Source organism: Lampetra planeri, chromosome 17 (genome assembly GCF_965212315.1).
Source record: "Lampetra planeri chromosome 17, kcLamPlan1.2.h2, whole genome shotgun sequence".
Lineage (NCBI taxonomy): Eukaryota > Metazoa > Chordata > Hyperoartia > Petromyzontiformes > Petromyzontidae > Lampetra > Lampetra planeri.
In genome coordinates, this window is record NC_136123.1 from 4,075,285 (window position 1) to 4,101,419 (window position 26,135).

At 43.0% G+C, this 26,135-nt stretch overlaps 1 protein-coding gene across 3 annotated transcripts in view; it reads left to right on the forward strand.

The window, feature by feature from the left end:
• LOC144723278 (teneurin-3-like) overlaps positions 1-26,135 on the forward strand; it is a 469,866-nt gene that overhangs the window by 417,066 nt on the left and 26,665 nt on the right. For all 3 annotated transcript variants that reach the window (XM_078601881.1, XM_078601882.1, XM_078601883.1), the window contains 7 exons: positions 1,110-1,229; positions 8,092-8,353; positions 11,884-12,147; positions 12,260-12,407; positions 14,883-15,132; positions 22,745-22,980; positions 24,229-24,383. In XM_078601881.1, the coding sequence (XP_078458007.1) occupies positions 1,110-1,229; positions 8,092-8,353; positions 11,884-12,147; positions 12,260-12,407; positions 14,883-15,132; positions 22,745-22,980; positions 24,229-24,383 (1,435 nt within the window). The remainder of the gene's footprint in view (positions 1-1,109; positions 1,230-8,091; positions 8,354-11,883; positions 12,148-12,259; positions 12,408-14,882; positions 15,133-22,744; positions 22,981-24,228; positions 24,384-26,135) is intronic.

Here is a 26,135-nt window from a genome sequence, read left to right on the forward strand (position 1 = left end):
CCTTTTTTTGCCCTGTGACGGTCACATACATGTAACGTGTAAGGTTTCTTGACCAATATTAGTCTTAGTAAAGGTTTATGGGTTGGATTGCATAAATATAGGATAACATCACAAACACACCCTCCCCCGCATCCTCGCCCCACAATCTCATGTGGAAAATGGCTTTGTATCCCTATGAGTCAAAAGTAGAATGCTACTACTGGTCTGCAAATTCATATTTGTCTACAGATTGGTGAGCAATGCTTTGATGTGGTTTTTCCCAGTTAAATTTGGAAACAAATCGTCCCGTGTCATCGGCACACATAGCCTACTCTGTATCGAATTACATCACGGGAAATTTAAATCGAGGTTTGGCTTTACAATACACAGGCACCCCTGAAAGAAAGAAAAAAACACGTCTTGTTTCTTGGAGTATTTGTAAATTGTTTCTCATTTATTTTCTCCGAACAAATTGCCTTGACAGAACACATGAAAGCTGATGTAATAAAGTGTTAATTTGTCTTGAAAGTTCACCAATTAATACAATCTTGTACTGTTGGCATTGCATATTTGCTTAATAACGTGTCATGCTCACCTCGAACAGTTTGTTTGTATGATGCAAATGTCTTGTTCTTCATTATAAACACGTAAATATATTGCATTCATTGTATATTTAATAATTCAAAAACAATTTAACAATCCATAATTAGTTTAAATATACATCTTGTACTTAGCTCTGTGTGTTTTGGAGTAATGAATTCGGAAAATAGTAGTAATGCATCTGTGATTGAATCATTGCAAATGCACCCGGGCATTTAAACTCCCTGCAGCACCGATGTCTGTTGCTTTCCATCAATGAATCCACCCCCCTCCCCGTGTCCCTTCCCATTTTGCAGAGGGGAAGAAAAACAACCTCTTTCTTTAATTTGTTGTTGCTCCTTGGCTTTAGGAGCTATACTGCGTCTTGACTTGTTGACTTATTTGTGTGCAGCCCCCTGTCCCCTTCAGCCTTTTTGCCTTCTTTCGAAAACACAAAAACTGTGAAACCTAAACAAATTGTAGTTTGAGGAAAGAAAATAAAAGGGAAAAAAAAACCCTGTCACCCATCCGCCATTGATGTGTTGTTGCAGGAGTGCCGTCGTGGTACGGGGAGTGGTGCAGACCTCGGAGGGATTTCCTCTCGTTGGCGTGAACATCACCTTCCTTAATGTACCACAGCACGGTTACACGCTCACCCGACAGGACGGCTCGTACGTACCGCACTGCACCGCACTGCACCACCTCACGTCACCTGGCCTCCCATTCCATGCCAGCACTGTGTCGTGAACATCTAGGTCTGAGAGAGAGGGCGGTAATTTTGCTCACAGCTTTGCCGCTATCCGCATCTTTGTCCACACATCTCTCCGCCAGCGTCAAAGCTCATGCATTTCAAAGCCACCATAGTCACGTCAATGGCACGGCACACAGATGTTGGGTTTGTGGAGTGTATTTCATACCCACTATCAGAGATGCGAGGACGCACGTGTGAATTGATTAAAATCAAATTCTAGCATTCGTGATATGTGCGTCTCAAATGGGGCATATAAAACATGTATTCGAATTTGTGGAAAATATATGCTAATGTTACATTTAGGCCAATGCACTGCACTACAATGTACAAATGAGATGTTAAAAAGCTGACAAACAATCACAAACAGCACCGTTAAAATGGGATAAATTAATTGAATCACAACCACGAATCATGATGATACATTGGAGTGCAAGCCAAGTTATGATGCTGCTAATACGTCGTGGGGAATTTTTTTTGTTTGGTCGAATGTTTTCTTGCGTTCATGAACACACACACACGCACACGCGCCTATGGGGACATTAATTCTAGATTTGAAGCTTTCGTGACTGCAAGGATTCATATTCTTAGGTTTTTTCGGTAAAGTCACGTAGGTAAAACATGTTTTACCTACGTGACTTTACCGAAAAAACCTAAGAATACGAATGTTTGCTGTTTATGTTCTCAGCTCTCCGATTTAGCATATTGATTTGAGCCTCTCTCCAACCTCACTTGAATACATCTATTTTTAATTTCAAAATAAAAGCCATGGACCATTGGTCAAGTTGTTGAAATAAAGTAATTGGTCCTGGTAAATGAATCTTGCCACTCAAACGCTGAATAGTTTATAAAGCCATTCACAGGGAATATTATTGGCAAACGAACATAATTAGGAGGCACCCTCCTTGACTCTGATGCATCTAAACTCAACTCGTTTTATTTCACCAGGTAAGGCCCACTGAGCTATATAGTTCTCTTTCAGAAATACGGGGGGACCCGGTAAAAATCCACACGACCACGGAGAGAACACGCAAATTCCAAATATACAGTCGTCGCGGTCGGGATCGAACCCACGACCTCTTGTATACCAGGCGAGGTAGTTAACATCTCCTAGCCACTGTGATGCCAATCTGCTGATAAATGCTGAGTACGTTTACAGTACTTGGAATTTGGTAAATAACAATAGGTGGGGGCACAACAACTGCTTATAAGAAAGCTGCTCAAAAGAGACCAATTTCTGCAACTGCTGAGTGACAAACGTGGCTTGAACCCACTTATCATACTTTTAACGCGGTACTTTGCGTACAATTCAGCTGCCTATATTGAATGAGAATGTGTTGGGCGAGGGTAAACATTCATATCATACCCACTCACAATCCAGGCTCAAACTGCTTGGCTTCCGAGGGCTTCCAAGATCTTAACAAGATCGGATGCTCTCCGTGTGATTTGGTCATCGGCACTCTTCATGGATGATATCGGTCGCGAAAACCGACGTGTTAAACTGACTCTTAACTTGAGCGCGACCTACGAAACTACGCTCCTTTATTTATTCACTGCACCCAGGGAAATGTCACCGAGTCCTGCGAACTCTTAATCAGAAGGACTCTGCCCGGCGATGTTTTGGCCGAGAGAAAAACCCCACGCATAGGAGGGGCGTGGTGGGGGGGGGGGCAACACTCAAAAGCGCCGCAAAGATTCAGGAATCCTTTTTGCTGGACTGCCATCTCCTTGAGCTACCATCTCGCAGCCCACGCTCTTGCCAGTACTTATAGATTTGAAGCTTTCGTGACTGCAAGGGTTCATATTCTTAGGTTTTTTCGGTAAAGTTACGTGACTTTACCGAAAAAAACTAAGAATATGAGCTCTTGCCATTCCCAGGCAGTCGCCTATCCAAGTACTAACAAAGCTCCGCATAGCTTTAGAGAACTAATGAGTTCGACTCCATTCGGGGTGATTGGTCATAGGCTTATGGGGTGCCAAGATGCATGTGTGAATACTGACCACGCGATGCATTAATGCTGCCTTTTAATATATAAATATATAATTGCCTAGCACAATAGTTTTCAACTGGTGGAATTAGTGCTGCAAGGCAGCATCTCACATGTTCTATGGTGGCATTGTGCAGACATTTTTTTTTAAACGTTGCGTAATTCCACCAATCTGAAATGATTGCATTTTAATGGTAGCGACAGCATTGTTCACTTCTCAAATGCCATCAACCTGGGAAATGCCGTCTAAAAAGGTTTGAAAATACAGTACTGCGATTGCCATTGACTGGGTGGAGGAGTGGCACAGTGGTGAGAGCACTGCATTTTACTGGTAGGAACCTCCTGGTTACACCAGCCCACAGGGGATTGTGTCCGTCCGTCCGTCATGCAGGATGGGGCTGGGTTGGGAGGGAGGGGCTGGGTGGGGAGGGTGGGGAGGGGCTGAGTTCGGGAGGGTGGGGAGGGGCTGGGTGGGGAGGGTGGGGCTGGGTGGGGGGTGGGAGGGGTTGGGTTGGGTGGGGAGGGAGGGGCTGGTCACCCCGTGGTGCCCTTATAAAACTCAACGTTTAACCTACTCACGCCGGCTTGTGCCCGCCCTCACAGTCGGCCATATTTGCGGAATACACCACGCCGCCATTGACCCTGGCCATTGACCGAGCAACCCAACGTTCCTACCAGCTCCCTCCGCAGGAATGAGTTCTTTAAACCGGGGCAAACCTGAGTTTGATTCACGCCCACTGCTAACGCCAGTGGTGCGTTGATATCTTAACTAGTCCAATCTCACCCCCCTACCCCCACCTCCTCACCTTCACATACCTGCACTGAACAGTGTGGTGAGGTGTGATCAAACAACCTCCACGACTGAAACAGCAATGGAACACCTCTTATCTAGCAGTGAATTGACCATCGAATATAAAGAAGAAGAAAAAATATGTGTAACCATGCAGCTGGGTTCTGGCACACTTTTATTGGCCAATTTCAGTAGTGCTGGGCATGACGACATTAAATGCCTCCTCTGCAATATGACCTCTGCATTGAACCACCCTCCTCTAAGCCATGCCGTAGTCATTGTCTGTGGCTAACAAAGATGTATTAATAAAAAAAAGATCTATTATTAAAATAAGACTTACTTGTTGTGTATTATATAGACCCATTTGTTGCATTTATGCCATTCATTGATGGTGTTCGCATACGTGCACGTGCAACCATTTTGATCATTTTGCTTTAACATTGTACAGCTACACATATCTGGCTTGGTTGTTCCAAAGCTAAATCTTTTAAAGTCTGTTTTGTGTGCAGTTTGTTAATTTCTGCCTGTTAATTGGGGCTCATAGTCAGCAATGCATGAGTTCATATGCCAGTGATCTCGTGTGTAACTCATTAAGTTGAATGTTATTCGAGCTGCCCGTTGGATTATTTTACAGCCAGAGGGGGCAGTGGAAACTCAAACCATTCATCTCGGCCCTGTAAATGAACCTCACACCTCGAGATATGGGATCATTACTCTAACATCGGAGACTCGCAAAACCACCCATCTGTTCAATAAATCAGTGAAATCACAGATTAAATTTCGTTTTGGATTGCTATAAGTGTACCTTAATTAAAGTAAACTCTTTTATACCATCGTCCATATATAACTACCTGTCAATTTCTAGCGGTGTGCATTCACATTGCTGGTCATGTCATAACATTGGCGTCCTTTATGGTATTGAATCCCGCCCAAATGCCAAGTGCCGTTGACGTTCAGCCGTGCAATCTCTGCGGATGCCGCATGACGCTTTCGGTTGTGTCTAGAATTTACATCCTGCTTTAGCAATCTCTCCATCAGAATAACTGTCAACGGCGTATTACAACAAAAGCCATCCATACCTGAAATTACATCAGGCGAATGACTCAGGCCGCGGTATTTGAAGTGTTGTTGACGTGTATTTATGACTTGTACCTTGAAAAATTGCAGGACCGCCGTTTGCAATTGGTGTGCGTGTGGGTCGAAGCGAAATGATGCTGTTTTATGTGCGCGGCTTTCGCTTTCGCGATCCCTGTAATGACTGCAGTATTAATGGTGCTGGTGGACATTACAAATCATTTTCAAATGGTGTGTTTTGACACAAATTATATACATTCTGCTTGTGGCTTTCCTCACACTTGGCTGCATTGAGATGTCCAGCATTATTAAGAGGCGTCATCTGAATAATTTTGTGTATGGTTTTTTTTTATGCGAAATGCACGTAATTGTTTTGAAGGCTCGTTAATTTAAATGGTAATTTATAGGACACTTAAAACTGAGAGGAATACTGGAATTGCTAATTCATAGGAAAACTGACAAAATGCGTTTACATACACCACAGGGTGAATAGCGATGCAGTGGTGAGCGCACTCTACTCTGAATCCGGCGACCTGAGATAGACATCAGTGGCGAGTGATATCTAAAGGTGGACCCTTGCTTGACCAATTCACACTGACAGGCGTGCTGAAGTTTGGTAAACAACCTTCATGGCCTACACAGGCCTTCATCCATCAACTGATTAACAAAGAACTGTAAATTATCTTATCTCCATAAATATAAAAGGCAAAGTTGTGATTATGTGTATCTGTTCAAAATGTTTAGCGTACTTCCCGACATGCAACAAACTTGAAATTTGCCATGTGGGTACTTTCCAGACTGTACACCATGCAAAAATTATAACAATTAACTTCTGTGTTTTTTGGGGGGGCGGAGCTCAATAATGCAGAGATTTTTTTGCACGGCAAGTGAGCTGTGACGTCAAATTTGTCACGTGACCCGCGCACGTGGAAGCGTAACCCATTGCGCTACGAACCCGGCGACCCGAGTTCGATTCCCGCTCACGGCCACCACCGGTGACGATTATCTCAACCGCTCCTGGGCCTCCCCTAGGTCGACTCAGCCTCAATTGAGTAACTCGTGTGGTGTGTGCACATCGCCACTGGGGGGACAAAGGCGGCCGGGCGTGGTGAATCCAAGTCCCGGGCGAAGCCGGGTAGTAAAGTTAGTCAATTATAATATTGGATCAGCACGGTTGGCTAAATACGGTGTGAAAGAAGTTCAACATCCATCCATACAAAATATTAACAAACATTTGGACTCATATATTGGTCATTCAGCAGTGGTTAGATCATGGCGGCGGCTGATGATGATGATATTTGGCTAATCTGGGGCTCATCTACAGTACTCAAAGCCAATTCCCACCATTGCAAGGAAATGCATTTTCCTTCAGTTGCAAGACAGTTTGCACAATAATCTGTACGGAACAATTGCTAATATTCTGTTCTATAAAATAGCAATTCCTAGATATTTCAGGGCATACTTCATTTTCAAGTTGATCTTAACTCGTTCATATAGAATTTGTGAGAGAAATTTCACTCCGGCTGTATGCACTCGCCCTCCTTGAGTGAAGAGCCTCAGTACATCTCTTCGCTATCGGATGTATATGTTTTGTTGTTGCATCGATAATGTCAATTGCTTCAGTGCTGATCCACTCAGTACGTCGTGCCCCCATTTCCTTTGAAGACACTAGCTCTCCGTCAAGACGCCATTGCACCACATAGACGCGTGTATGTTCATCGCGACTCCATCACACCCCATAGACGCATATTCTTAGGTTTTTTCGGTAAAGTCACGTAGGTAAAACATCAAAATTAATAAAAAATAAAATAAAATAAAAATCACGACGTTTCGGAGGCAACACAACGTCGTGATTTTTATTTTATTTTATTTTTATTAATTTTTATGTTTTACCTACGTGACTTTACCGAAAAAACCTAAGAATATGAATCCTTGCAGTCACGAAAGCTTCAAATCTAGAATTAATGTCCCCATAGACGCGTGTGCGTGTGTGTGTGTTCATGAACGCAAGAAAGTTACACGCTCGGTGGGATGACACAAAAGTGCAGCGTTGTGTTTGATGCAAGCAATCAGCTGACACATTTTACGGCTTTCACGTACGTTTTTATTTTTTTGTCAGCTATTGCAAAGATCCGTCACGCTTAAATGAAAGTGTGGATGTTTTTTTTAACACACACACGTGCACACACGTCAGTTGTTCCGTAATGTATTCATGTATTCGGTTTATAATGGGTTGCAAAGCAATTGCATTCAGGCACCAAGTATTTAAATGGAAAATGGTAATGAAGCCAATCATAATAATTAATTACAATAAACCAATAATGGGCTGTATCTTAATCAGGTCTGATTTAAGAATTGTATAAGCTTGCTATAATGATATGCTTTAGTGAATTAGTCATACCGGTTCTTATACAACATTGGTGACCATGAAAAAAAATCAGTATCATCTGGAAAGCACTGCAATGCCAAATGTGAAAACAACAAAAACATCAAGTAAATCCCTCTCACTTAAAATTGTCTCATCACAAGAGATGCATGAAGTGAAATTTCACTTGTCCTTTTTTTCTCTCTCTCGGTATTAATGTTTAATTCAACCCACTGTCTGGTAAGTACGTAGGAAGGCCACTCCTGTGTGACCACCACATTTGAATTAATAGCACTAAGTGTTTTTTAAGTGCATACCAACATGCGTAATGAAAATACATTTTCATTGCGCCAATCTTTATTTATTTCAAATCACAATTATGGGCATTAGTACCGACGACTTAATTGCATCGGGATCGCCTGGTGTCAGGTGGTTGCACCACACGGCCATTCCGCAAGAGCTCTTCATTCTCGTTACGCTTTGTCCGAGCTTTCAACTGCTTAATGGGCTGGCTCCTGGCTTCTTCATTTGATCGTTATTTTGGTTTTTTTCTCGACCCCGGGCCCAGATTCGACCTGATGGCGAGTGGCGGTGTCGCGTCCACCCTGCAGTTTGAGAGGCCGCCCTTCCCCACGCAGCTGCGCACTCTCTGGCTGCCGTGGGACCACTTTGTCGTTATGGAGACGGTGGTGATGCGGCGAGAGGAGAACGAGATCCTCACGTGCGACGTGAGCGGCTTGCCGCGGCCCTCGCCGCTGCTGCTGCCCTCTCTGCTGCCCTCGGGACCCGGGGCGTGCGAGCCCTCGGGCACCGTCGTGCCCGAGATACAGGTGGGCCCCGCTGAGACGTGCGTCCTCGGAAGAAAGTGACAAAAGATGAAAAAAGGAACAAATATATAGTTGATTTGAAGCTTTCGTGACCGCAGGAATCCATACTCTTTGGTTCTTTCGATAAAGTCACGTAGGTAGAAAATAAAATAAATCACGACGTTTCGATTGCAACACAAGCAATCATCACCAGGTGGGAAAACCACAGAAAGATTTTTTTTTTGGAAGGATGTTATTAACCAGGTAAAACCCTAAGTGCTTTATGGTTGTCGTTGTTGTCTATCATATCTGCCGGGTACTGCTCTATTTTTCCGAGTTATCTCCCCCCCCCCCCCTGCATCCCCAGCTCCCTCGGCCTCCCATTTCCAGCACTGCCCCCCCCCCCAGCCTCACGTCCCCTCTCCTCGCGTTCACGCAGCCCCCCCCCCTCTCTCTCCCCCCCTTGCCCCTCCCCCTTTCTTTCCTATATAACCTCTTGCCACGGCAGCTCTCTCTCCCACTTCAGTAAAAAATATATATTGCTGTGGTTTTCCCACCTGATGATTGCTTGTGTTGCAATCGAAACGTCGTGATTTATTTTATTTTATACCTACGTGACTTTACCCAAAGAACCAACGAGTATATGCAGTTTTTGACATCATATATATTTTTTAAATGGAAGCTGCTGTGGTGTAATGGATAGTGCCACTGCGCTTGCAACCTTAAGGGTGCCGTTTCAATTTGGTCTCTGTCTGTGTTCACCCAGCAGTCGATGCAACTTGCTGACCCTACCCTACTGGACATATGTGAAAAAGAGCTTCATAGCTCATCGGATTCCTCCAGGAATAAATACATATTCTGAGTATAAATGGCTACACCCTAGTTGGTCAATCGGCAGGTCACATGCAGTGGGGCAAGGTATGGGTATTCCCACCTCTTTCAGGATGTTTAGCCACCGTGGAAGAGTAGGCCAAATTACCTTCGAGAGGGGCTCTCTAGAGCTTGCTCTGCTGGAGATCCCTCTGCCAACAGTGGCGTGAGGAATAAGTTGCAATTCTGCACCGTTACATTTTCACTTTATAAATATATATATTTTTAAAACATAACAACACATCGTCCTTTACCAATCCACTGCTGGATCAAGGCCTCGTGTCAGTCATGGGGGTTGTTTGACCATACTTCACCAGCTTGGTCAGCTCAAGTTGACGAAAGGGTGGTTAGTGGAGGACCGTTTTAGATATCACTCACCGCTGATGTTAGCCAAGTCAGGGAGTCAAACTCAGTTCACCGGATTCATAGTGCAGTGGCGTTAACTCCTTCGCCACCGCTCCACCCCCATCTTACATTAATTGTGAATATTTATTTTAAGTCTGTTTATGTGCAAGCAGGTGCATACTCATCCAAGCGTAGTCCCACAATGCATATGCACGCGTCGTTAACATGAGTATACTAAAATAAATAGCCACGATTCAAAAAATTACGTCAAAACAAAAGAGACATTGTACCAGTGTCCCTCGAGGGGACAAACTCTTGTGAAGTCTTCTGGCCAAACATCATTTGGCAGTGCCAAGGGACTGCGATGTTTTCCTTGGAGAGCCTTCACGAGCCAAAGGCTTCTGCCACAACTGGCCATGTGGGACGGCGTGGACCGGTTCCGACTTCTGCCATCTGGCCGTGTCCCGTGACCTCGTGTAAACAAGCCTTCACCACCCTGCCGTCGTCTTAAAGTGCACACAGCCCCAGGGCAGATGCTCTTCTGATGTGACCGTACAATGTGCACTTGAATGGCGGTTGTTATTGTTGTTGTTGTTATAATTTGTTGCCGGGGACAATTGTGTGCATAAAACCGCCACTTGAAATTAAATACTGTGTTGTACATATTATATTGTGAAAAAATTCATACATATTTAAAAAAAACATTCGATCTTGCAAGTGGAAAAAAATGCACTGTTCAGTAATACATGTCACTTGGTATATCATTCTCGATTCAAAATAGAGGGAAAGCAATCTGCTGCTAAACATTATGAGACAGAGTAATGAATGCGCGTCTTACTGAAAATGAAAGACTATGAAAATTAATGTCTTCAGGTTCATAGGGCAGCTCCCTTCAACCATTTCCTCATGAAATGTTCTTCCTCTTAAACTATACTAACGACTTCGGCCGTGACATTATAAATAATTCATGCGCAGTGTAACAAAAAGTATTTGGCGGTGCAAACAGTGACGGAAATAAGGCCGCTGATGACAATGGTCACCACAATCTCCGTGACAGCGGATTGAAGGTTGTGGTCATAAATTTCCCAATGGCGTCACTTGCATTATGCCAAGCAAGTTTGGCTGCCACTTCACATCGAGACCTGTTATTTTTTGTTGTTGCTGCTATAAACAGCATTGGCATTCAGAAGTCGATCATTGTTGTCTGATGGCTATACACAAATTGCATTTGTGGGGGTGGGGGAGGGCAAGAGGAGGCACGTGAGTGAATATACATTTCGACAGTTACTGTGATTAAATAAGTAATATTAAAACAAACTTTTTTAAAAACACGCTTTAAATGAAATGTACCGTGCTAGTAATGGAAGAACTTCACGACTCCGGGAAGTGGCCCCGAAGCTTGCCATAACGTAAGGGACCGTGGTCAGTTACAGCCAACGTCAGTTTACCGTGGGCAATTAGACCCAAGCCGGAACATAACATATTAAAAAAATGTTTAAACATATATATTTTATGATAGAATATAGTATTGTCATCAGCATGACATAAGTATACCAAGTTTGCAGTCGATACCACATTGGGAAGTGGGTTAAAATGGAGTTACAAGATTTGAGGAAACAACAACGACAACAACAACAGACAGAGTGAGTTAAATAAAAGCGTGTAAAAAGGACACAAGTACACAAGATCTCCATTGCCTGCGTAAGTGTGATCAAAGTTGCGAAACATTGGCACCGGTAAACTGCTCTGAGAGCTGAACCATCTTATACAGCTGTCCGCTGATTGGTTTCAAGCTTTAAACGGAAATGGCCAAACATCCCAATGCAGGACCCTCCTTAAGAAGAGTCTTGAAACTCAGTGATGTATTCCTTAATAAGTAAAGGACATCATTATTCAATCTAATGCTACGTGAACCTACGAACAAATTGCCGAGAATGCATCCGATATCGTCTGATCTGGAAGGCCAACCTGGTTTGTGCCTGGATAGTCCTTGGATGGGTGACCACCATGCACAAAGCATATTTCTGCGGGGCTATGAGAGCCCCACAGAACATGTATTATTGTACTGTACTCCAACTCTCCCACATCCATGCTCCCCATCTTTACCAACCCACACTGACCATCACGGTTAAGCATAGTAAAATAACCCCCATGACACACACACGGTGTTGGGGAGGTCATTATGCACCAGTAGACTGATAAAAGGGCTGTACGTGTATGTGTACACGTGAACATGCTAAGTGTAAGGCAGGATTATAGGACACTGGTCCAGTTTCCTAAATGCACAGTCTTACCCTCTGCATTTTGACTGCTACTTTCCCACCTTCTTCCCCCATCAGGCTGTCCAGGACGTCATCCCTCTACCCGGTAGCGACCTCCAGCTGGTCTACCTGAGCAGTCGTGCAGTGGGCTACAAGTCTCTGCTCACCATCATCCTCACGCCAGCCTCCATCCCCTTCAACCTGCTCAAAGTGCACCTCACCGTCGCGGTGGAGGGCCGGCTCTTCCACACGTGGTTCCCGGCGACGCCTGGCCTGCGGCACACCTTCCAGTGGGACAGCACCGACGCCTACGGACAGCCCGTCACGGGACATGCCCAGGCTGTGGGTGAACCTGCAACGCCACCCACTCGCACACCCCCCTCCCCCCCCTATGCTTTCGCCGTCAGAACGAGAGCATCGAGCATCAACCACCCCCCACGTGTGCCCCCCGCAGTTGGTGTCCGTGGGCTACGAGTACGAGCCGTGCCCCACGCTGGTGATTTGGGAGCGACGCAGCGCGGTGTTGCCAGCCCTCACGGTGGACTCGGCCAGGCTGGGAGGATGGACCCTCAGCAACCACCATGTGTTCGACGTACACAGCAGTAAGTGCGCATAATCCATCAATTGCACTCTTCGGGATATGTACGTATATATTTTGCATCTGGTCGATATTGGATTCAAGGCTGGAACCCGTGAGTTGAGGATCGAGGCTGAAAACCACAATGCTGAGGTCAAAGTTTCGTGTAGCAGCCACCAGGTCAAGGCCAAGCAGAGGGCAAGGCCCGGAGCCTTTTATGTTAAGACCAGTCAAGACAAACGTCTAAGGTCATCTGACATTTCAAGTTAAATATGATTTACACAAGCATCATTTGACAAACATTTACAGATGAAGATTGCCATAATTTCCTCATCTCAAAATTGTAATGCTTGAAAATCATTCAGTTTTCAATTGGTTTAGCAATCCTTTACCTGCAGTTAGATCACCTGCATATTTTCTTAATTGTATGTATGTAGAACTTCTTTCGCACTGTACGTAGCCAACCTCGCTAATCAGAGGTGCTTTGCTGCGACCGTACGATCCACGTACGCGTGCCATAATTCTGCGGCAAAATATGCTGGCACGTCTCGTTCCTGAATGGCGGTGGGCTGACATATGGGACTTTATTTATCGAGGTATCAAATCAGTCTCGCTGAGATTCACTCAATTTCGGTTTCTTCACGGTTCGTGTCGTACGAATTCTCAGCGAGCAATATACATCCCTGACCGACAACCGTTCTGTCCGCTTGGCCCAGGAGGGATGGTGCAAGCACATGTGCACGCTTTTTGGATGTGTCGAGGCATATATGACCAAATCTTGCATCACTACCGTGAAGCCTGTAATACAGCTGTTTGTCTTCTTCAATCAAATCTTGTATGTATGTTGAACTTCTTTCGCACCGTACGTAGCCAACCGTGCTAATCGGAGGTGCAGGGGAAGGACAACCAAGTAAACACAAAAAGTCGTATTTTCTACACATGGAGATTCCATATATATCTCCATGAATCTCCATACATGAGCAAATGCTCTTGTGGTTGTGTTACTATGAGGGTTAGTTATGTTACATAACTGGACGACTCATGATCCTCCTTAAATAAAGGAACAGCTCAAACAAATATGTAATTTAGCTTCTATTTACCACCTAGGTGCCCTTGTGCAGGGGTCCATATCCTGTTGTATACATTTGCAGAGCCCTTTTTTCTGTCCTTCTCACTTGGATTGCTGATGGCTTTGAGATCAGAGTTGACCCCCCCCCCCCCACCCTTTCTCTACTCATTTCCTTTTCTGCACAGTTTAAACATTTATTATGTGACCCGATTCATGAAATAATCGTTCAATATTATCACCATAACCGATAATGAATGTGTCGATTCGATGCATAGAAGTGGTTTCCAATCATCATTATAAGTTTAAACTAATGGGGGTTACCACATAACTTGGAAACCGTGATAGGGAATTCTTTTATCATTCTGTTTTCAGTTTAGTTGTATTTTTTGGTTTAGGCTGGTTATTTGGAGCTATATATGAAGTAAAAAAAATGTTGCAATAAATCGTAGCACCTCTATTTGCTTCTGCGATGATGTGAACCCATTACATACAACATACATCGATCGTAAACCATTGATCATTACAAAAACAATTATGTGCAAGTATTGTGAATTTGAGAACCCACATTAATCGATTCATAATTCCACCCTACTTGTCTTGATAGCTGCTTGCTGACACATGCCCCACAGTACATAAGACTAAACGATGGTTATTATAAACCATGGAAGATGTAGTTTTTCAAATCACTTAAATATGATTAATGTTATATTATATGGTCCTTTCGGTAAAGTCCCGTAGATAGAACAAATAACAATAAATAATAAAGTGAATAAAATAATATTGATTAATGTTATTTTAATTGCTGAACACTACCACAGCTATTATCACCAACAAGCTGCTACCAGGCCATGTTAAGGTTGGGATTATTCTTTTCTAAAATATTTTTTTTATCAGACTTACAGCTCGAGTTGTCTGGGGTTGAGCTCTTAAAAATATTTATGTCCCCCCCACCCCACTCCCCGGATATATTCCCGGAGAAATGAACCTTGGTAAGACAAAATAACGATAAGGAAGCTTCTTCTTGGTTCTTTCGGTAAAGTCACGTAGAAGGGAAATAATAAAATAATAAAACATCATAAAATACAATTCTAACGACGTTTCGGCCACAACGCAAGCAGCCGTCCTCAGGTGAAGAACAGGTCTGTCGAGAAGACATTGTTTTATTATGTTTTATTTTTATTATTTTATTATTTCCCTTCTACGTGACTTTACCTAAAGAACCAAGAAGATGAATCCCTGCAGTCACGAAAGCTTTAAATCGAAAGATAAGGAAGCTGCTGCTGCTGATGCTGCTGCTGCTGATGCTGCTGCTGCTGATGCTGCTGCTGCTGCTGATGCTGCTGCTGATGCTGCTGCTGATGCTGCTGCTGCTGCTGATGCTGCTGCTGATGCTGCTGCTTTAACCGCGGCGTCGTGCTTGCTCTGCTGCAGGCACGGTGCACAAGGGCAGCGGGGAGAGCGTGCTGGTGTGGCAGCTGCCCCCTGTGATCTCCAGCGTCATGGGCAACGGGCGCCGACGCAGCATCTCCTGCCCCAGCTGCAACGGCGTCGCCGAGGGCAACAAGCTGCTGGCCCCCATGGGCCTGGCGTGCGCGCCCGACGGCAGCCTCTACGTCGGTGACTTTAACTTCGTGCGACGCATCCTTCCTTCGGGAAATGTCACGAGCGTCTTTGAATTGCGGTGAGGTGTCTCAATCTGACCGCGGTATCGTTACGTATTTGTACTCGCTGCATCAACACTTCTTCTTCTTCTAGGGGACGGTTAAAAACACATTTTTTTTAAAGCACGAGGAGATTGAAATGATCCAGGGCAATGGAAGAAAAAAAATCCAATACATTTGTTAAAGTAATAATAATAATGATAACTCTTCTTGGTTCTTTCGGTAAAGTCACGTAGAATGGAAATAATAAAATAATAAAAATAAAACAAAATAAAGTATTATTATGTTTTAAAACATAATAAAATATTATTATGTTTTATTTTTATTATTTTATTATTTCCATTCTACGTGTCTCAATCTGACCGCGGTATCGTTACGTATTTGTACTCGCTGCATCAACACTTCTTTTTCTTCTAGGGGACGGTTAAAAACACATTCTTTTTTTAAAAGGCACAAGGAGATTGAAATGATCCAGGGCAATGGAAGAAAAAAATCCAATACATGTGTTAAAGTAATAATAATTGTTATGTATTGGATAGAGAAGACACACATGCTGCGTTAAAGTCCAGACAACAGCCCGTTCTAGAAGAGCTTTTTTTTACATACATCTGACAGGATATTAGTGATATAATTTGTGACAATGCCCAACAACGAATTAATTAATTAACAGACAATGACATGGGGTTTTTTGGGCATCATATAACCGAATTCCTTGTGGATGCTGCGATATTATTGAGTCGGATAGCGTTGATCCAAGGACATGGATGTGTCCCCACCGCTCCTAACATTGCGGCAGCTGTGACAACAGCATGGTTCATTATACTGAATGTGGCTTTTTTGCAAATAATCTTTCGCATTTTATTTCACCGTTCCCAAGAGACAATATTTTTCGGTTGTTGGTCATTATTTTGTGAAGGTTGTATTCGCCATCACTCTTCGCCACGTCTGGCGGATTCCACCTCTACCCAGATTTCCATGGCGTCACCTCTGTAGGTCCAATTTGCACACGGACACTGTCTCATGTCAACTAATGCCAATTAAGGAATGGGAGCAGAGAGTTTGTACGGCTTACATTGTACCACTGTAAGCAGGAATCAATTTATCGTGGAATATTTCCCAGAGCCCTTCAACCCTGCCCGCCCCCTCCTTCCAGACACTCCTGGAAATTACACATTTTCTGGAACTCTGCCCCTGACAGCTCGGTTTGAAATTAAGCTCTAGTAGTAATATTTCAAGCGTAAAGGGCCTTTTAAGATTCAAGATTTTTCCCACACGTATTGTAATCTTTGCATTTTTCTTTTATTTTGGCAAACCGATATTTTAGTAGGGGGGGGGCTAAATTGTCTCATTTTGTACAAAGTGGATGTTTATTCTTTATAAAAACCTGAATTTAATTTATTTGAAACCTTAACATGCTTCATATGGCCTGGCATATCTGAAATTTCTTCGAACTAATCAATTAGTTCCCAGCAACGATGCTGGTGCAACTCGAAATTTCTGAAGACAATTAGCAATGTAATTACGCAGCGCTAATGAATCGCAAAACGGATTGTGTGGTATGGTCATCCATAACGATCACAGATTTTTTTTCCTAAATGTTAATGAATAAATGATTAATGTAATGTACTTTCACAGGAGATAAAATACATTTGCAGGTGGCGTAAGTTAGTTTTGAAAAACTGTTATACGTGATATATTTTAACAGTTGTGTGTAATGGAAAAAAAAACTAAAAATAGTTCATAGCTAATAACGTATTCTTTGGTTCTTTTGGTAAAGTCACGTAGATAGAAAAATAATACAAATTAAGTGAATAAAATAATAAAAAGTTTCATAAAAAGATTTGTATTAAAATCTTTTTATTTTATTTTTATAAAAATTATTCACTTCATTTTTATTATTATTTTTCTATCTACGTGAATTTACCAAAAGAACCAAAGAATATGAATTCCTGCAGTCACGAAAGTTTTAAGTAAAAAAAGCTAAAAACGTAGCTTATAGAATTTGGTGTCATGTAAAAAGAAATCCCTAACTTCCTCAGATCTTTTCTTGCTGCAGTGAACGCATATGTGAGATCGTGAGCATGGAGTTGAGTGGGCATGTGAATGGGTGAGTGAGTAAGTGGATGGGTGGCTATGTGACTGGGTAAGTGGTTGGTTGGGTGGGGTGAGTAGGTGATTGGATGGTTAGGATGAGTAAGTGGATGAGTGGGCTAGTGAGTGGGTGGTTGAGTGGATGGGTGACGAAAAAAGTGGATTGATGGGTGGGTCAGTGGGTGTGTGGACGAGTGAGTGGTTAAATGTATTGGCAGGTGGGTAAATAGATATGTGGGTGAGTGGATGAGTGAGTAGGTGAGTTAATGAGTGGGTGGGTGAGTAATTGAGTGAGTGGTTGGATGAATATATGGTTATGTGGTTGAGTGGGTGGGTGAGTGTGTTTACTTTCCTACTCGTGCTTGATCTATTGCTTCCTCACTAAACTGTTCCTTTTTGTCCTTTGTTTCTGTGCCACTGCCTTCCCTGTTTTCAGGAATAAAGATTTCAGGCACAGGTAAAAAAATGACATTTCCATAGATTCCATTTTAGATCTATTTATTTATATTCACCAACTGTGCACAATTAAGCCTCTTGGCACGTCTGACCATCTTCACAACAAAACAGCATTCATATTGTGGTTCCTATGTAGCCATAAATGCACAGATTAAACACACATACAGCTATATAAAACGTGATCAAACTGTTTGAAGAACTGTAAGTAATAATTAACATCTACTTACTCTTTAACGTAGTATTTGATTGACATTTCAAAACAGGAAACTTCACTATAAGCCCAACGATAAGAGTGTGCAATTAACTTGCACTACAGAGTATCAATACAGCTATCGTGCATTATTAATTATTTTTAATTACACGGCGATTTGTAATTGGTAAATACACCGTACGGCACACACACGTTGTCGTATGAGTATTTATCAGGTACATTTCATCCATCTTATCCTCCACACGTCCACCATGGTATTGGTACAACACCTCATATACAGATTTGAGATGGTCCCAGATGTTTGCGCGAAGTCACAGTCGTGATTGTTTCAAATGCTTTCAAAATAAGTGCTGAAGTATTTTTAAATCCTTTATATTAAGTTCGCTTGCTTGCTTAGGACCGTGCAAATCTTTCGGTCGTTTTTTAACCCACTTCCCGTGATCCAATCGAGCTGACATTTTGCACACAGACTCGTTGTGCGTGACAATGCATTTTGGTGAAAAAAATATTCCAAATTTTTACACTGTTTAGGGAAAAAATTTTAAATATTTAATTACCAATTGTTTAATGCTGCCAGACAATCATCTGACCCATAGGTGGCAGCCATCTCAAGCCAGAGGACGAGAGGACTCTAGCCGCCCCGATGCCACGCATATAAAGGATTTATAGTTAAAAACTTTGTTTTTACGGGTACATTTTTTATCACTCAAGCTTTTAATTGTTCACTCTGTTTTTTTCAAAACTTCACAATTCATCTACGCAGTTCAAACTGTACTAATATTTTCCTTTCATATAATTGCTTGATACCTTCATGCACTCCTTGTATCATGTTTTGTAAACATGTTTTTTAATGTATATATAACCATACATATGTGCACGCACACACACACATTCAGAAACTCACTTTTAATGATCACACCAGTCTCTATCAGCATGGCCGCAACACTACAGGACAGTGTGTCTATACCATGTCCTATATCCTGATTTATTTCCATCGTCTTTGCACCTTCTGGGTATTGGATTTAAAATGTCAGATTGTGACAAACGAAATAGAAAGAGAATGCCATTTAAAGATTATCGTAGACTCCCACCGATGTGATCAATTTGTTTTCGTGTTTATATTTGCAGGGTTCACACGTGGTCTTTTAGAACGCATTGACCTTTAATTGCAGAGGGTGTAGGCAGCGCCAATATAAGTGCTGAGACATTTGATTTGAAACCCACATACTGTCTTTTCAAATTGGGCCATATTCACCCATTCACTTGATCAAATGAGGCCATGGTCCTTTCCTAAAATGTAGTCAATAACAATATGTATCTGGATAAAAGGGTAAGGAAATTCAATTAAATTAAATTTTAAACGACCACAGATTATACCTATTACCAGCGTACGCCCTTACTGTGAAAACCCATCTGTGCATCGAGAGTTATTTGTGTCTTTCACTTCACCTAAAAAAAGAATCCCCAAACTTACCAAAACAATACCAGATGCATAAGTGAGCACATTGCTTGGAAGTGAAAAGTTTATTTTAAAATTATGTAACCCAGAAAAACATATATATATATAACTCACATACACGTGGGAATGAAAAATTACATTGGCTAAACAGAGAGGAATACTGCTGGGATTTGAAATGGCAAAGGATAGACCTCAAGTAAGAATAACGTGTAGAACATTTAAATCACTTGGCATGCTTTGCTTTTTATCATTGATCATTTTTATGAAGACAAACAGCAGCGGGCTGCTCATATAAATGTGTGTTTGTGTAGTAATGTGAATTGCGAGGAAGACATTAAACACAATGCCATAAAATCTTTGGTTCTTTCGGTAAAGTCACGTAGATAGAAGAAGAAAAATTATAATGAAAAATAAAGTGAATGAAAATAAAAATAATAAAATTCAAATATAAAAAAACATGTAGACTGTAGCCTGGTTCTTAAGCGTAGTGAGTGTACTGGCAGTCTATAATGTAGACTGTAGCCTGGTTATTAAGTTTGGTGAGTGTACTGGCAGTCTATAATGTAGACTGTAGCAATGGTTATTAAGCTGGGTGAATGTACTGGCAGTCTATAATGTAGACTGTAGCCTGGTTCTTAACCTTGGTGAGCGTACTGGAAGTCTATATTGTAGACTGTAGCCTGGTTCTTAACCTCGGTGAGTGTACTGGCAGTCTATAATGTAGACTGTAACAATGGTTATTAAGCTGGGTGAGTGTACTGGCAGTCTATAATGTAGACTGTAACCTGGTTCTTAACCTTGGTGAGCATACTGGAAGTCTATATTGTAGACTGTAGCCTGGTTCTTAACCTCGGTGAGTGTACTGGCAGTCTATAATGTAGACTGTAGCAATGGTTATTAAGCTGGGTGAGTGGACTGGCAGTCTATAATGTTGACTGTCGCCTGGTTCTTAACCTTGGTGAGCATACTGGCAGTCTATAATGTAGAATGTAGCCTGGTTCTTTCACCTCGGTGAGTGTACTGGCAGTCTATAATGTAGACTGTAGCCTGGTTTTTAAGCTGGTTTGATTAATAACTCCGATTAAGAACCAACATTAGTGTTTTTTTGTTTTTAAATTTTTAATGACATTTTTTTTCTTTTTTGTTCTTTTCATTAACTTTATTTGTAATTATTATTTTTCTATCTACGTGACTTTACTGAAAGAACCAGAGAATATGAATTCCTGCAGTCAAGAAAATCACAATGCCATATGTGGATTTTTTTTTACTCGTCTGTATTTTCACTTTTACAAAACACATTTTAGAGTTTGTTATGTTTTCTGGAAAGATGTTCACATTACTGCTCATTGTGGGGTTACATGTGCTTGATGCCAACATACTCAGTCCAATTTTATTGCTAAAATGTATGCTTACACACGTATATTTCCTTTAAAAAAACACACTAAAAGTGTAACGTCTTTACTTTTACACAGTTTGATTAAAACTACTAAAATGATAGCTAGTCCCCAGTGGTAAATGAATGTAGAACTATTCCTGGGAGAAAAAAAACGTAAGAATCACTTTGTTTTATCATTTAAATTGCAGTCAAAAGAATTGGCTTCGGAGATGGGGGGGACCAGGTGCTATCCTAGATCTATCTACAAAACAATCTCACATGCCTTGTGCCAAGGACAGTAAATATTTTGTGATTATAATATACTGTACTGATTTTTTAAAGTCCTCATTGTAAGCAAATTATAACGTATCATCCTTGTACGTCTTGTGTGCACGTTGATATTCGGATTTTGATCAATGTTTCGTGAAAATGTCCATTGTCACAACTGTGTGAGCATTGGAGACTTAAGTTTCAAATTATTTGCATCCTCGTTAACCACGGAGGAGAGTCTGGGGCAAAGAAGCAAAGGCACACCGCAGAATGAAAGACTTCGGAGGCCACTAATAGACAGGAACTGCACAGGCAAAGGAAGTGACAAGGGTTACAACAAAACCAAAATTATTCGGAAGCAAATTGGCACTTTTGGAAGAAGTTGCTTGGTCTAGTTGCCCACACAGCATGTCCGCCCACACGTGACTGGAGGATGGGGTGCTTCCACGTGCCCACAGCTGGCAGTGACAGCACCGTTGCTAGGTTACAGCAAGCTGAGAAAATGAGCGCCACTCTCTTGCCTTGTCGCGGTGGGACATAGTCATCGTGACCCCCATTCCATTTCTGGCCAATGGGAGTACCCAGCTGATTACTGTGGTTTTTTTTGTTGTGTTTGAGATTCACACATTTTGAAAGTGTTTTTTTTTTTTGCAAAAAATAAAAAAAAGCCATCTGAACTAAGCTGCAGAGAGACGCTTCGAAATAAAACAAAAATGATGTTACCGCAGGGACTAAAAAATAATAGAGTGTATTCTAGATTGGAAAATAAGTGGCAGCGGAAAGCGGAAAGTCTGTCATATGACTTGGAAGGTTATGATGATTACATCTTATAGTTAATATCTTCTATGTGTTTGCGGATTAACGTTGACAAGAATGTATCTTTCCAAGTTTGAGTTTAAGCGCACCCAATCCTGTAAAATTAACTAGACTTATTTTTCCTGGAAATAGTCAACACGACAGATATAAATGTACACACAGTATATACTTGTCATGTAAAGACCATTTAACTTTCTAATTACCTGTGGATGCTACATCTTTGATATAGTACAAATGCTTAGTACTGTATTTAAACAGGTTTCTTTTTTAGCTGGAAGTGTTCATTCATAAACAATGATGAATATATTTTTAATTTTGTGGACATAATTTTGAATTCCCATCATTATTAACATAACCAGCAGCAGCAGCCATGTTTAACACACGGCTATATTGAAGATCCAAATTCTACTGACACAACTATTTCAATCCATGTGCTCACATACCTACAGTACACATATCCACAGTACACATACCCACCATACATATATCTACAATACATGTCCCTACGGTACACATACCCACAGTTCGAAAAACCACGGTACATGTACCTGCAGTACACACACCTACAGTATAAATACCTACAGCTTTCATCACCCTCTCCTTCGGTTTTAAGAAGTGTAACGTATAGCTGTACCGCGTATTGTTCTTGTAGATGATGTCTGAAGTTCCACTCTACGTGCTGGGAGATTCTTCAGTAACCGAATTCTTGAAAAATCTCCCGGAACGGTCAATTGTATGCCATTAATTGGCGAAGAACCTCCACGCACGTGGAGCGAAACGTCGGACATCGTGCCAAACAATGCGCGGAACAGCTGGAAAACACATCGGATAGCCGAGCAGCGAAGCTGCAAAAAAAACGAAAGCCCTACGCAACGTGTAACATCGGGAATAGCGGTGCTTCTCCACAGACACGAAAAGGGGCATTGATGATCCTCCTTTTTGCTCATTCCGCAGCACAAATCCCACGCACCGCTACTACCTGGCCGTGGACCCGGTGAGCGGCTGGCTCTACCTGTCGGACACCAGCAGCCGGAAGATCTACCGCGTGCGCTCCGCTCCGGGTGACGGCGCCGACCCCGTGGTGGGCGGGGAGGTGGTGGCTGGCACCGGCGAGCAGTGCCTGCCTCTGGACGAGACGCGCTGCGGAGACGGCGGCAGGGCCCTCAACGCCTCTCTCGCCAACCCGCGGGGTAGCTGCCACCAAAGCACACCGACGGGGTCACGCACGCCAGCTGCTCTACGATGTAGTCCTTAAAAACTAATTTAAAAAAAACACTTTCCCTTATTTTATCAGGCCATACGTGAGACCGTGCGTGACTTCCTGCTGACGTTCATTCGGGAATTTTGAGCTGCGAATATTTCATGTTTTCACAACTTTAGCAAAAACATCTTGAATATATATTTACTCCCCCCCCCCATCCCCAGTGTTATTCCAATTGTGCTATTGGCGTCATGCTATGAGACTGAGTATCCGTTCGGATCTCTCACAGAGCAGTGTGGCCCCGTGTGCCCAGAGATTGGCTGAAGAACAGATTTCAGTTTTTTTTCCCCCCGTATAGGAATTCTCCCGAAAAAAAATAATTCAAGTGTCCTTTTTAAGTCAAGAATAAAAAGCATTGACATCCGCTCTTCTCTCCACACTTGTATTCTGCGTTAAGCTGACATACAGATCATGAGCTGGCCGTGCTGAAAGGGCTAAATCCGAGCTTAGCTCAGCCGTGCAAGAGCATCTTTAGGGGCGCCACACGGCAGGTGTGAGGTCGAGGGAGGGGGGGGCGGTATATGAGACACGGGCACCGCGGGCATTTAACAGGAATTGCTAAACAGCGGCGCGTTAAGTGCGAGGGCAACGCTTCATTTTCAGCGCGACCTTCCGCTGCGGCCAAACGTTGGCCCGAGTTGCGAGATAAATTCTGGGAGAGCGTCTTCTCGGAATGGAAGAAGACAAAATCCAATTTCGGCGTCCAGCGCGGGCATGCGTTGGCGTGCTGTGAAAGGGGGGACCCTGCGCTCAGGCGAGCCACTTTGTGGATTTCCCTCGCAGAGAGGTCAGCGAGTGTAACTTGCGAAGCAGTGTGGGGTTAATAAAAAGACAAAGTGTCAACCGGTGACAATTGGGTGTGTCGGAGACAAAAGTGTTTTTGAAAAGTGGAATGTAAACACGGCAGTTTGCACTCCACCAATATAGAAAAAAAGAGCTCAAACTAAATTTAAATTGCTCTATAATAATCTATTGAACCCATACACGTCGTGGTGTTCCTTACAATACTGCAAGTGTTTGCAATTACGTGTGGATTGCTCCTCTAAGGATTTTTTTGTGTAACTCCCACTGACAGCACCCGCTGCTGCCTTGCATAGTTTATTACAAATGGAAGAGCTTGTGTTTGCACCGTGACTGCCAATGCTGTTTGATTTTGATTTTTTTTTCCTTTTCCCAGGGATTGCTGTGGATAAGCACGGTTACATTTTCTTTGTGGATGGGTCAATGATCAGGAAGATTGATGAGAATGAAATCATTTCGACGGTGATGGGATTCAATGACCTGCAGGCTGGCCTCTCGCTCAGCTGTGATTCCACCATGGAGATGTCGAAGGTATTGCACTCATTCCCCACGTGAGACATTTATGAGATTTTTTTTATATCAATTTACTCGTTTATTTCTTGGCTTAGGTTTTTTTTTGTAGCTTCGTGGTTTCATACACAGCAATACGATGTTGCATTGTTGTCCGTGAGATGTGTAAGATGATGAGAGCCCAGGGACGTTGCCTTGGTGTAATGGTGAGTACACCGGAGTTGCAATCCAGAGGTCGCTGGTTCATCCTCCCAGTGCAGCAGTTGAAACATTTCCCACCCTCAATTTTATCCTGATTGTGCTTTCGGCATCTGTCGCAGAGAAGTGCAGCCCAACGTGTGTGAGACAGCAGAGATTTTCCACAAAGCAACCTCTGAGTTCCCTTCAAGTGACCTCTAGACCTCACAGTAGAGGGCAGCAAGGTTGGGAAAGTTTCTTAAAACTTTGCCGCCTCTGTCCACCCAGCAGTATAAATGGGTAACGTCAGTTAGGTTTAATCGGCACTTTGCGTACGGTGGGGGTAAAGTGTGGGTACTCCCACCTCTTCCAAGACATCTGGCCAATCATAGAGAGTATCCTGCACCCTTGTATGTGCAGGATGTTTGTTGAACTTCTTTCGCAGAGTACGTAGCCAACCGTGCAAATCGGAAGTGTGGGCGGTAGGGGGGACAACAAACTAAACACAACAAATAAACACCTATGCCTATTAGAAGCTCAGCGTCCATGGCCATGTAGAGGAGAAGGGCAGCCAAAGCCGACAAACCCCAAGTTCCTGCAAGGAGAGCGCGTGCGGGGAACCGAAATGGACGTCTACATCCCCGAGTCAATCACCACCACTGGCTCGCGTACGAATAGCCGATAAAAACAATAACCATTCGTCCACAGGCAGTTTCCATTGGCGCAGCGGCTATTGGTGAGATGTCACATCGGTAGCTGTTGGTAATTAGATGCTCGTTCTCCGATGACATGATGGGAAGCATCTTCTGTCCCTCGAGAGACGGTGTGGGAAATTGCATTAAACTTCCTTGACGTCAGGATAGCCCCCGTGTCCGTGGCAACTATCCCACCCTGGGTCAAGAATCGCCTGTCCACAAATGACTGGACAATGAGCACCTTGTCAGCGAGGGCCCACGAATGTTGACCCCCCTCACGGCCTGCTTCTTTGAGGAAGACATCTTGCAGCCGCTGTGAGCCCAGCTGCAATGTTTCTGTGGAAATAGATTATATATAAACAGGTATATGTGTATGCATGCGCAGTAGTAGTATGCAACGTTCGTGTTGGACAACAATGTTGCATTTCATTTGCCATCTATGCTCACGTGGTTGCTTGGCCGATGCTTGCAAACTGCTGAACTTTCACATTGATGCAAGTATAGCGTCTAAAATGATCTGCGTTTTGTTTATGCATTGTACGGTCAGACTTTTTTTTTACATGGACATCGGGTGCATAGCGGAGCAGTCGGTGTAATCTGTACTCATGTACAGCGAGGGTGGGGGGGGGGAGAGAGGCTTTGTAAAGGGAAGGGCTGTGTACCTACGTGGTATATGAGGCATGAAATCGCACAAGCTTTGGTCTACAATTTCACGGTAGCAGTTCATGCTGCATGTGGCACATGCATCGCACGTTCCCTTTAGCAAGTGCGTGTTTCATGATGGATTTTTGCACGCACACCTAAACATTTGCATTCAACAGGCCTCGCGTTATATACATGCGTGCATTACGAGAGCTTTGCTCCCGAATCCTATCACAATATAATCATCTGAATCGCAGCT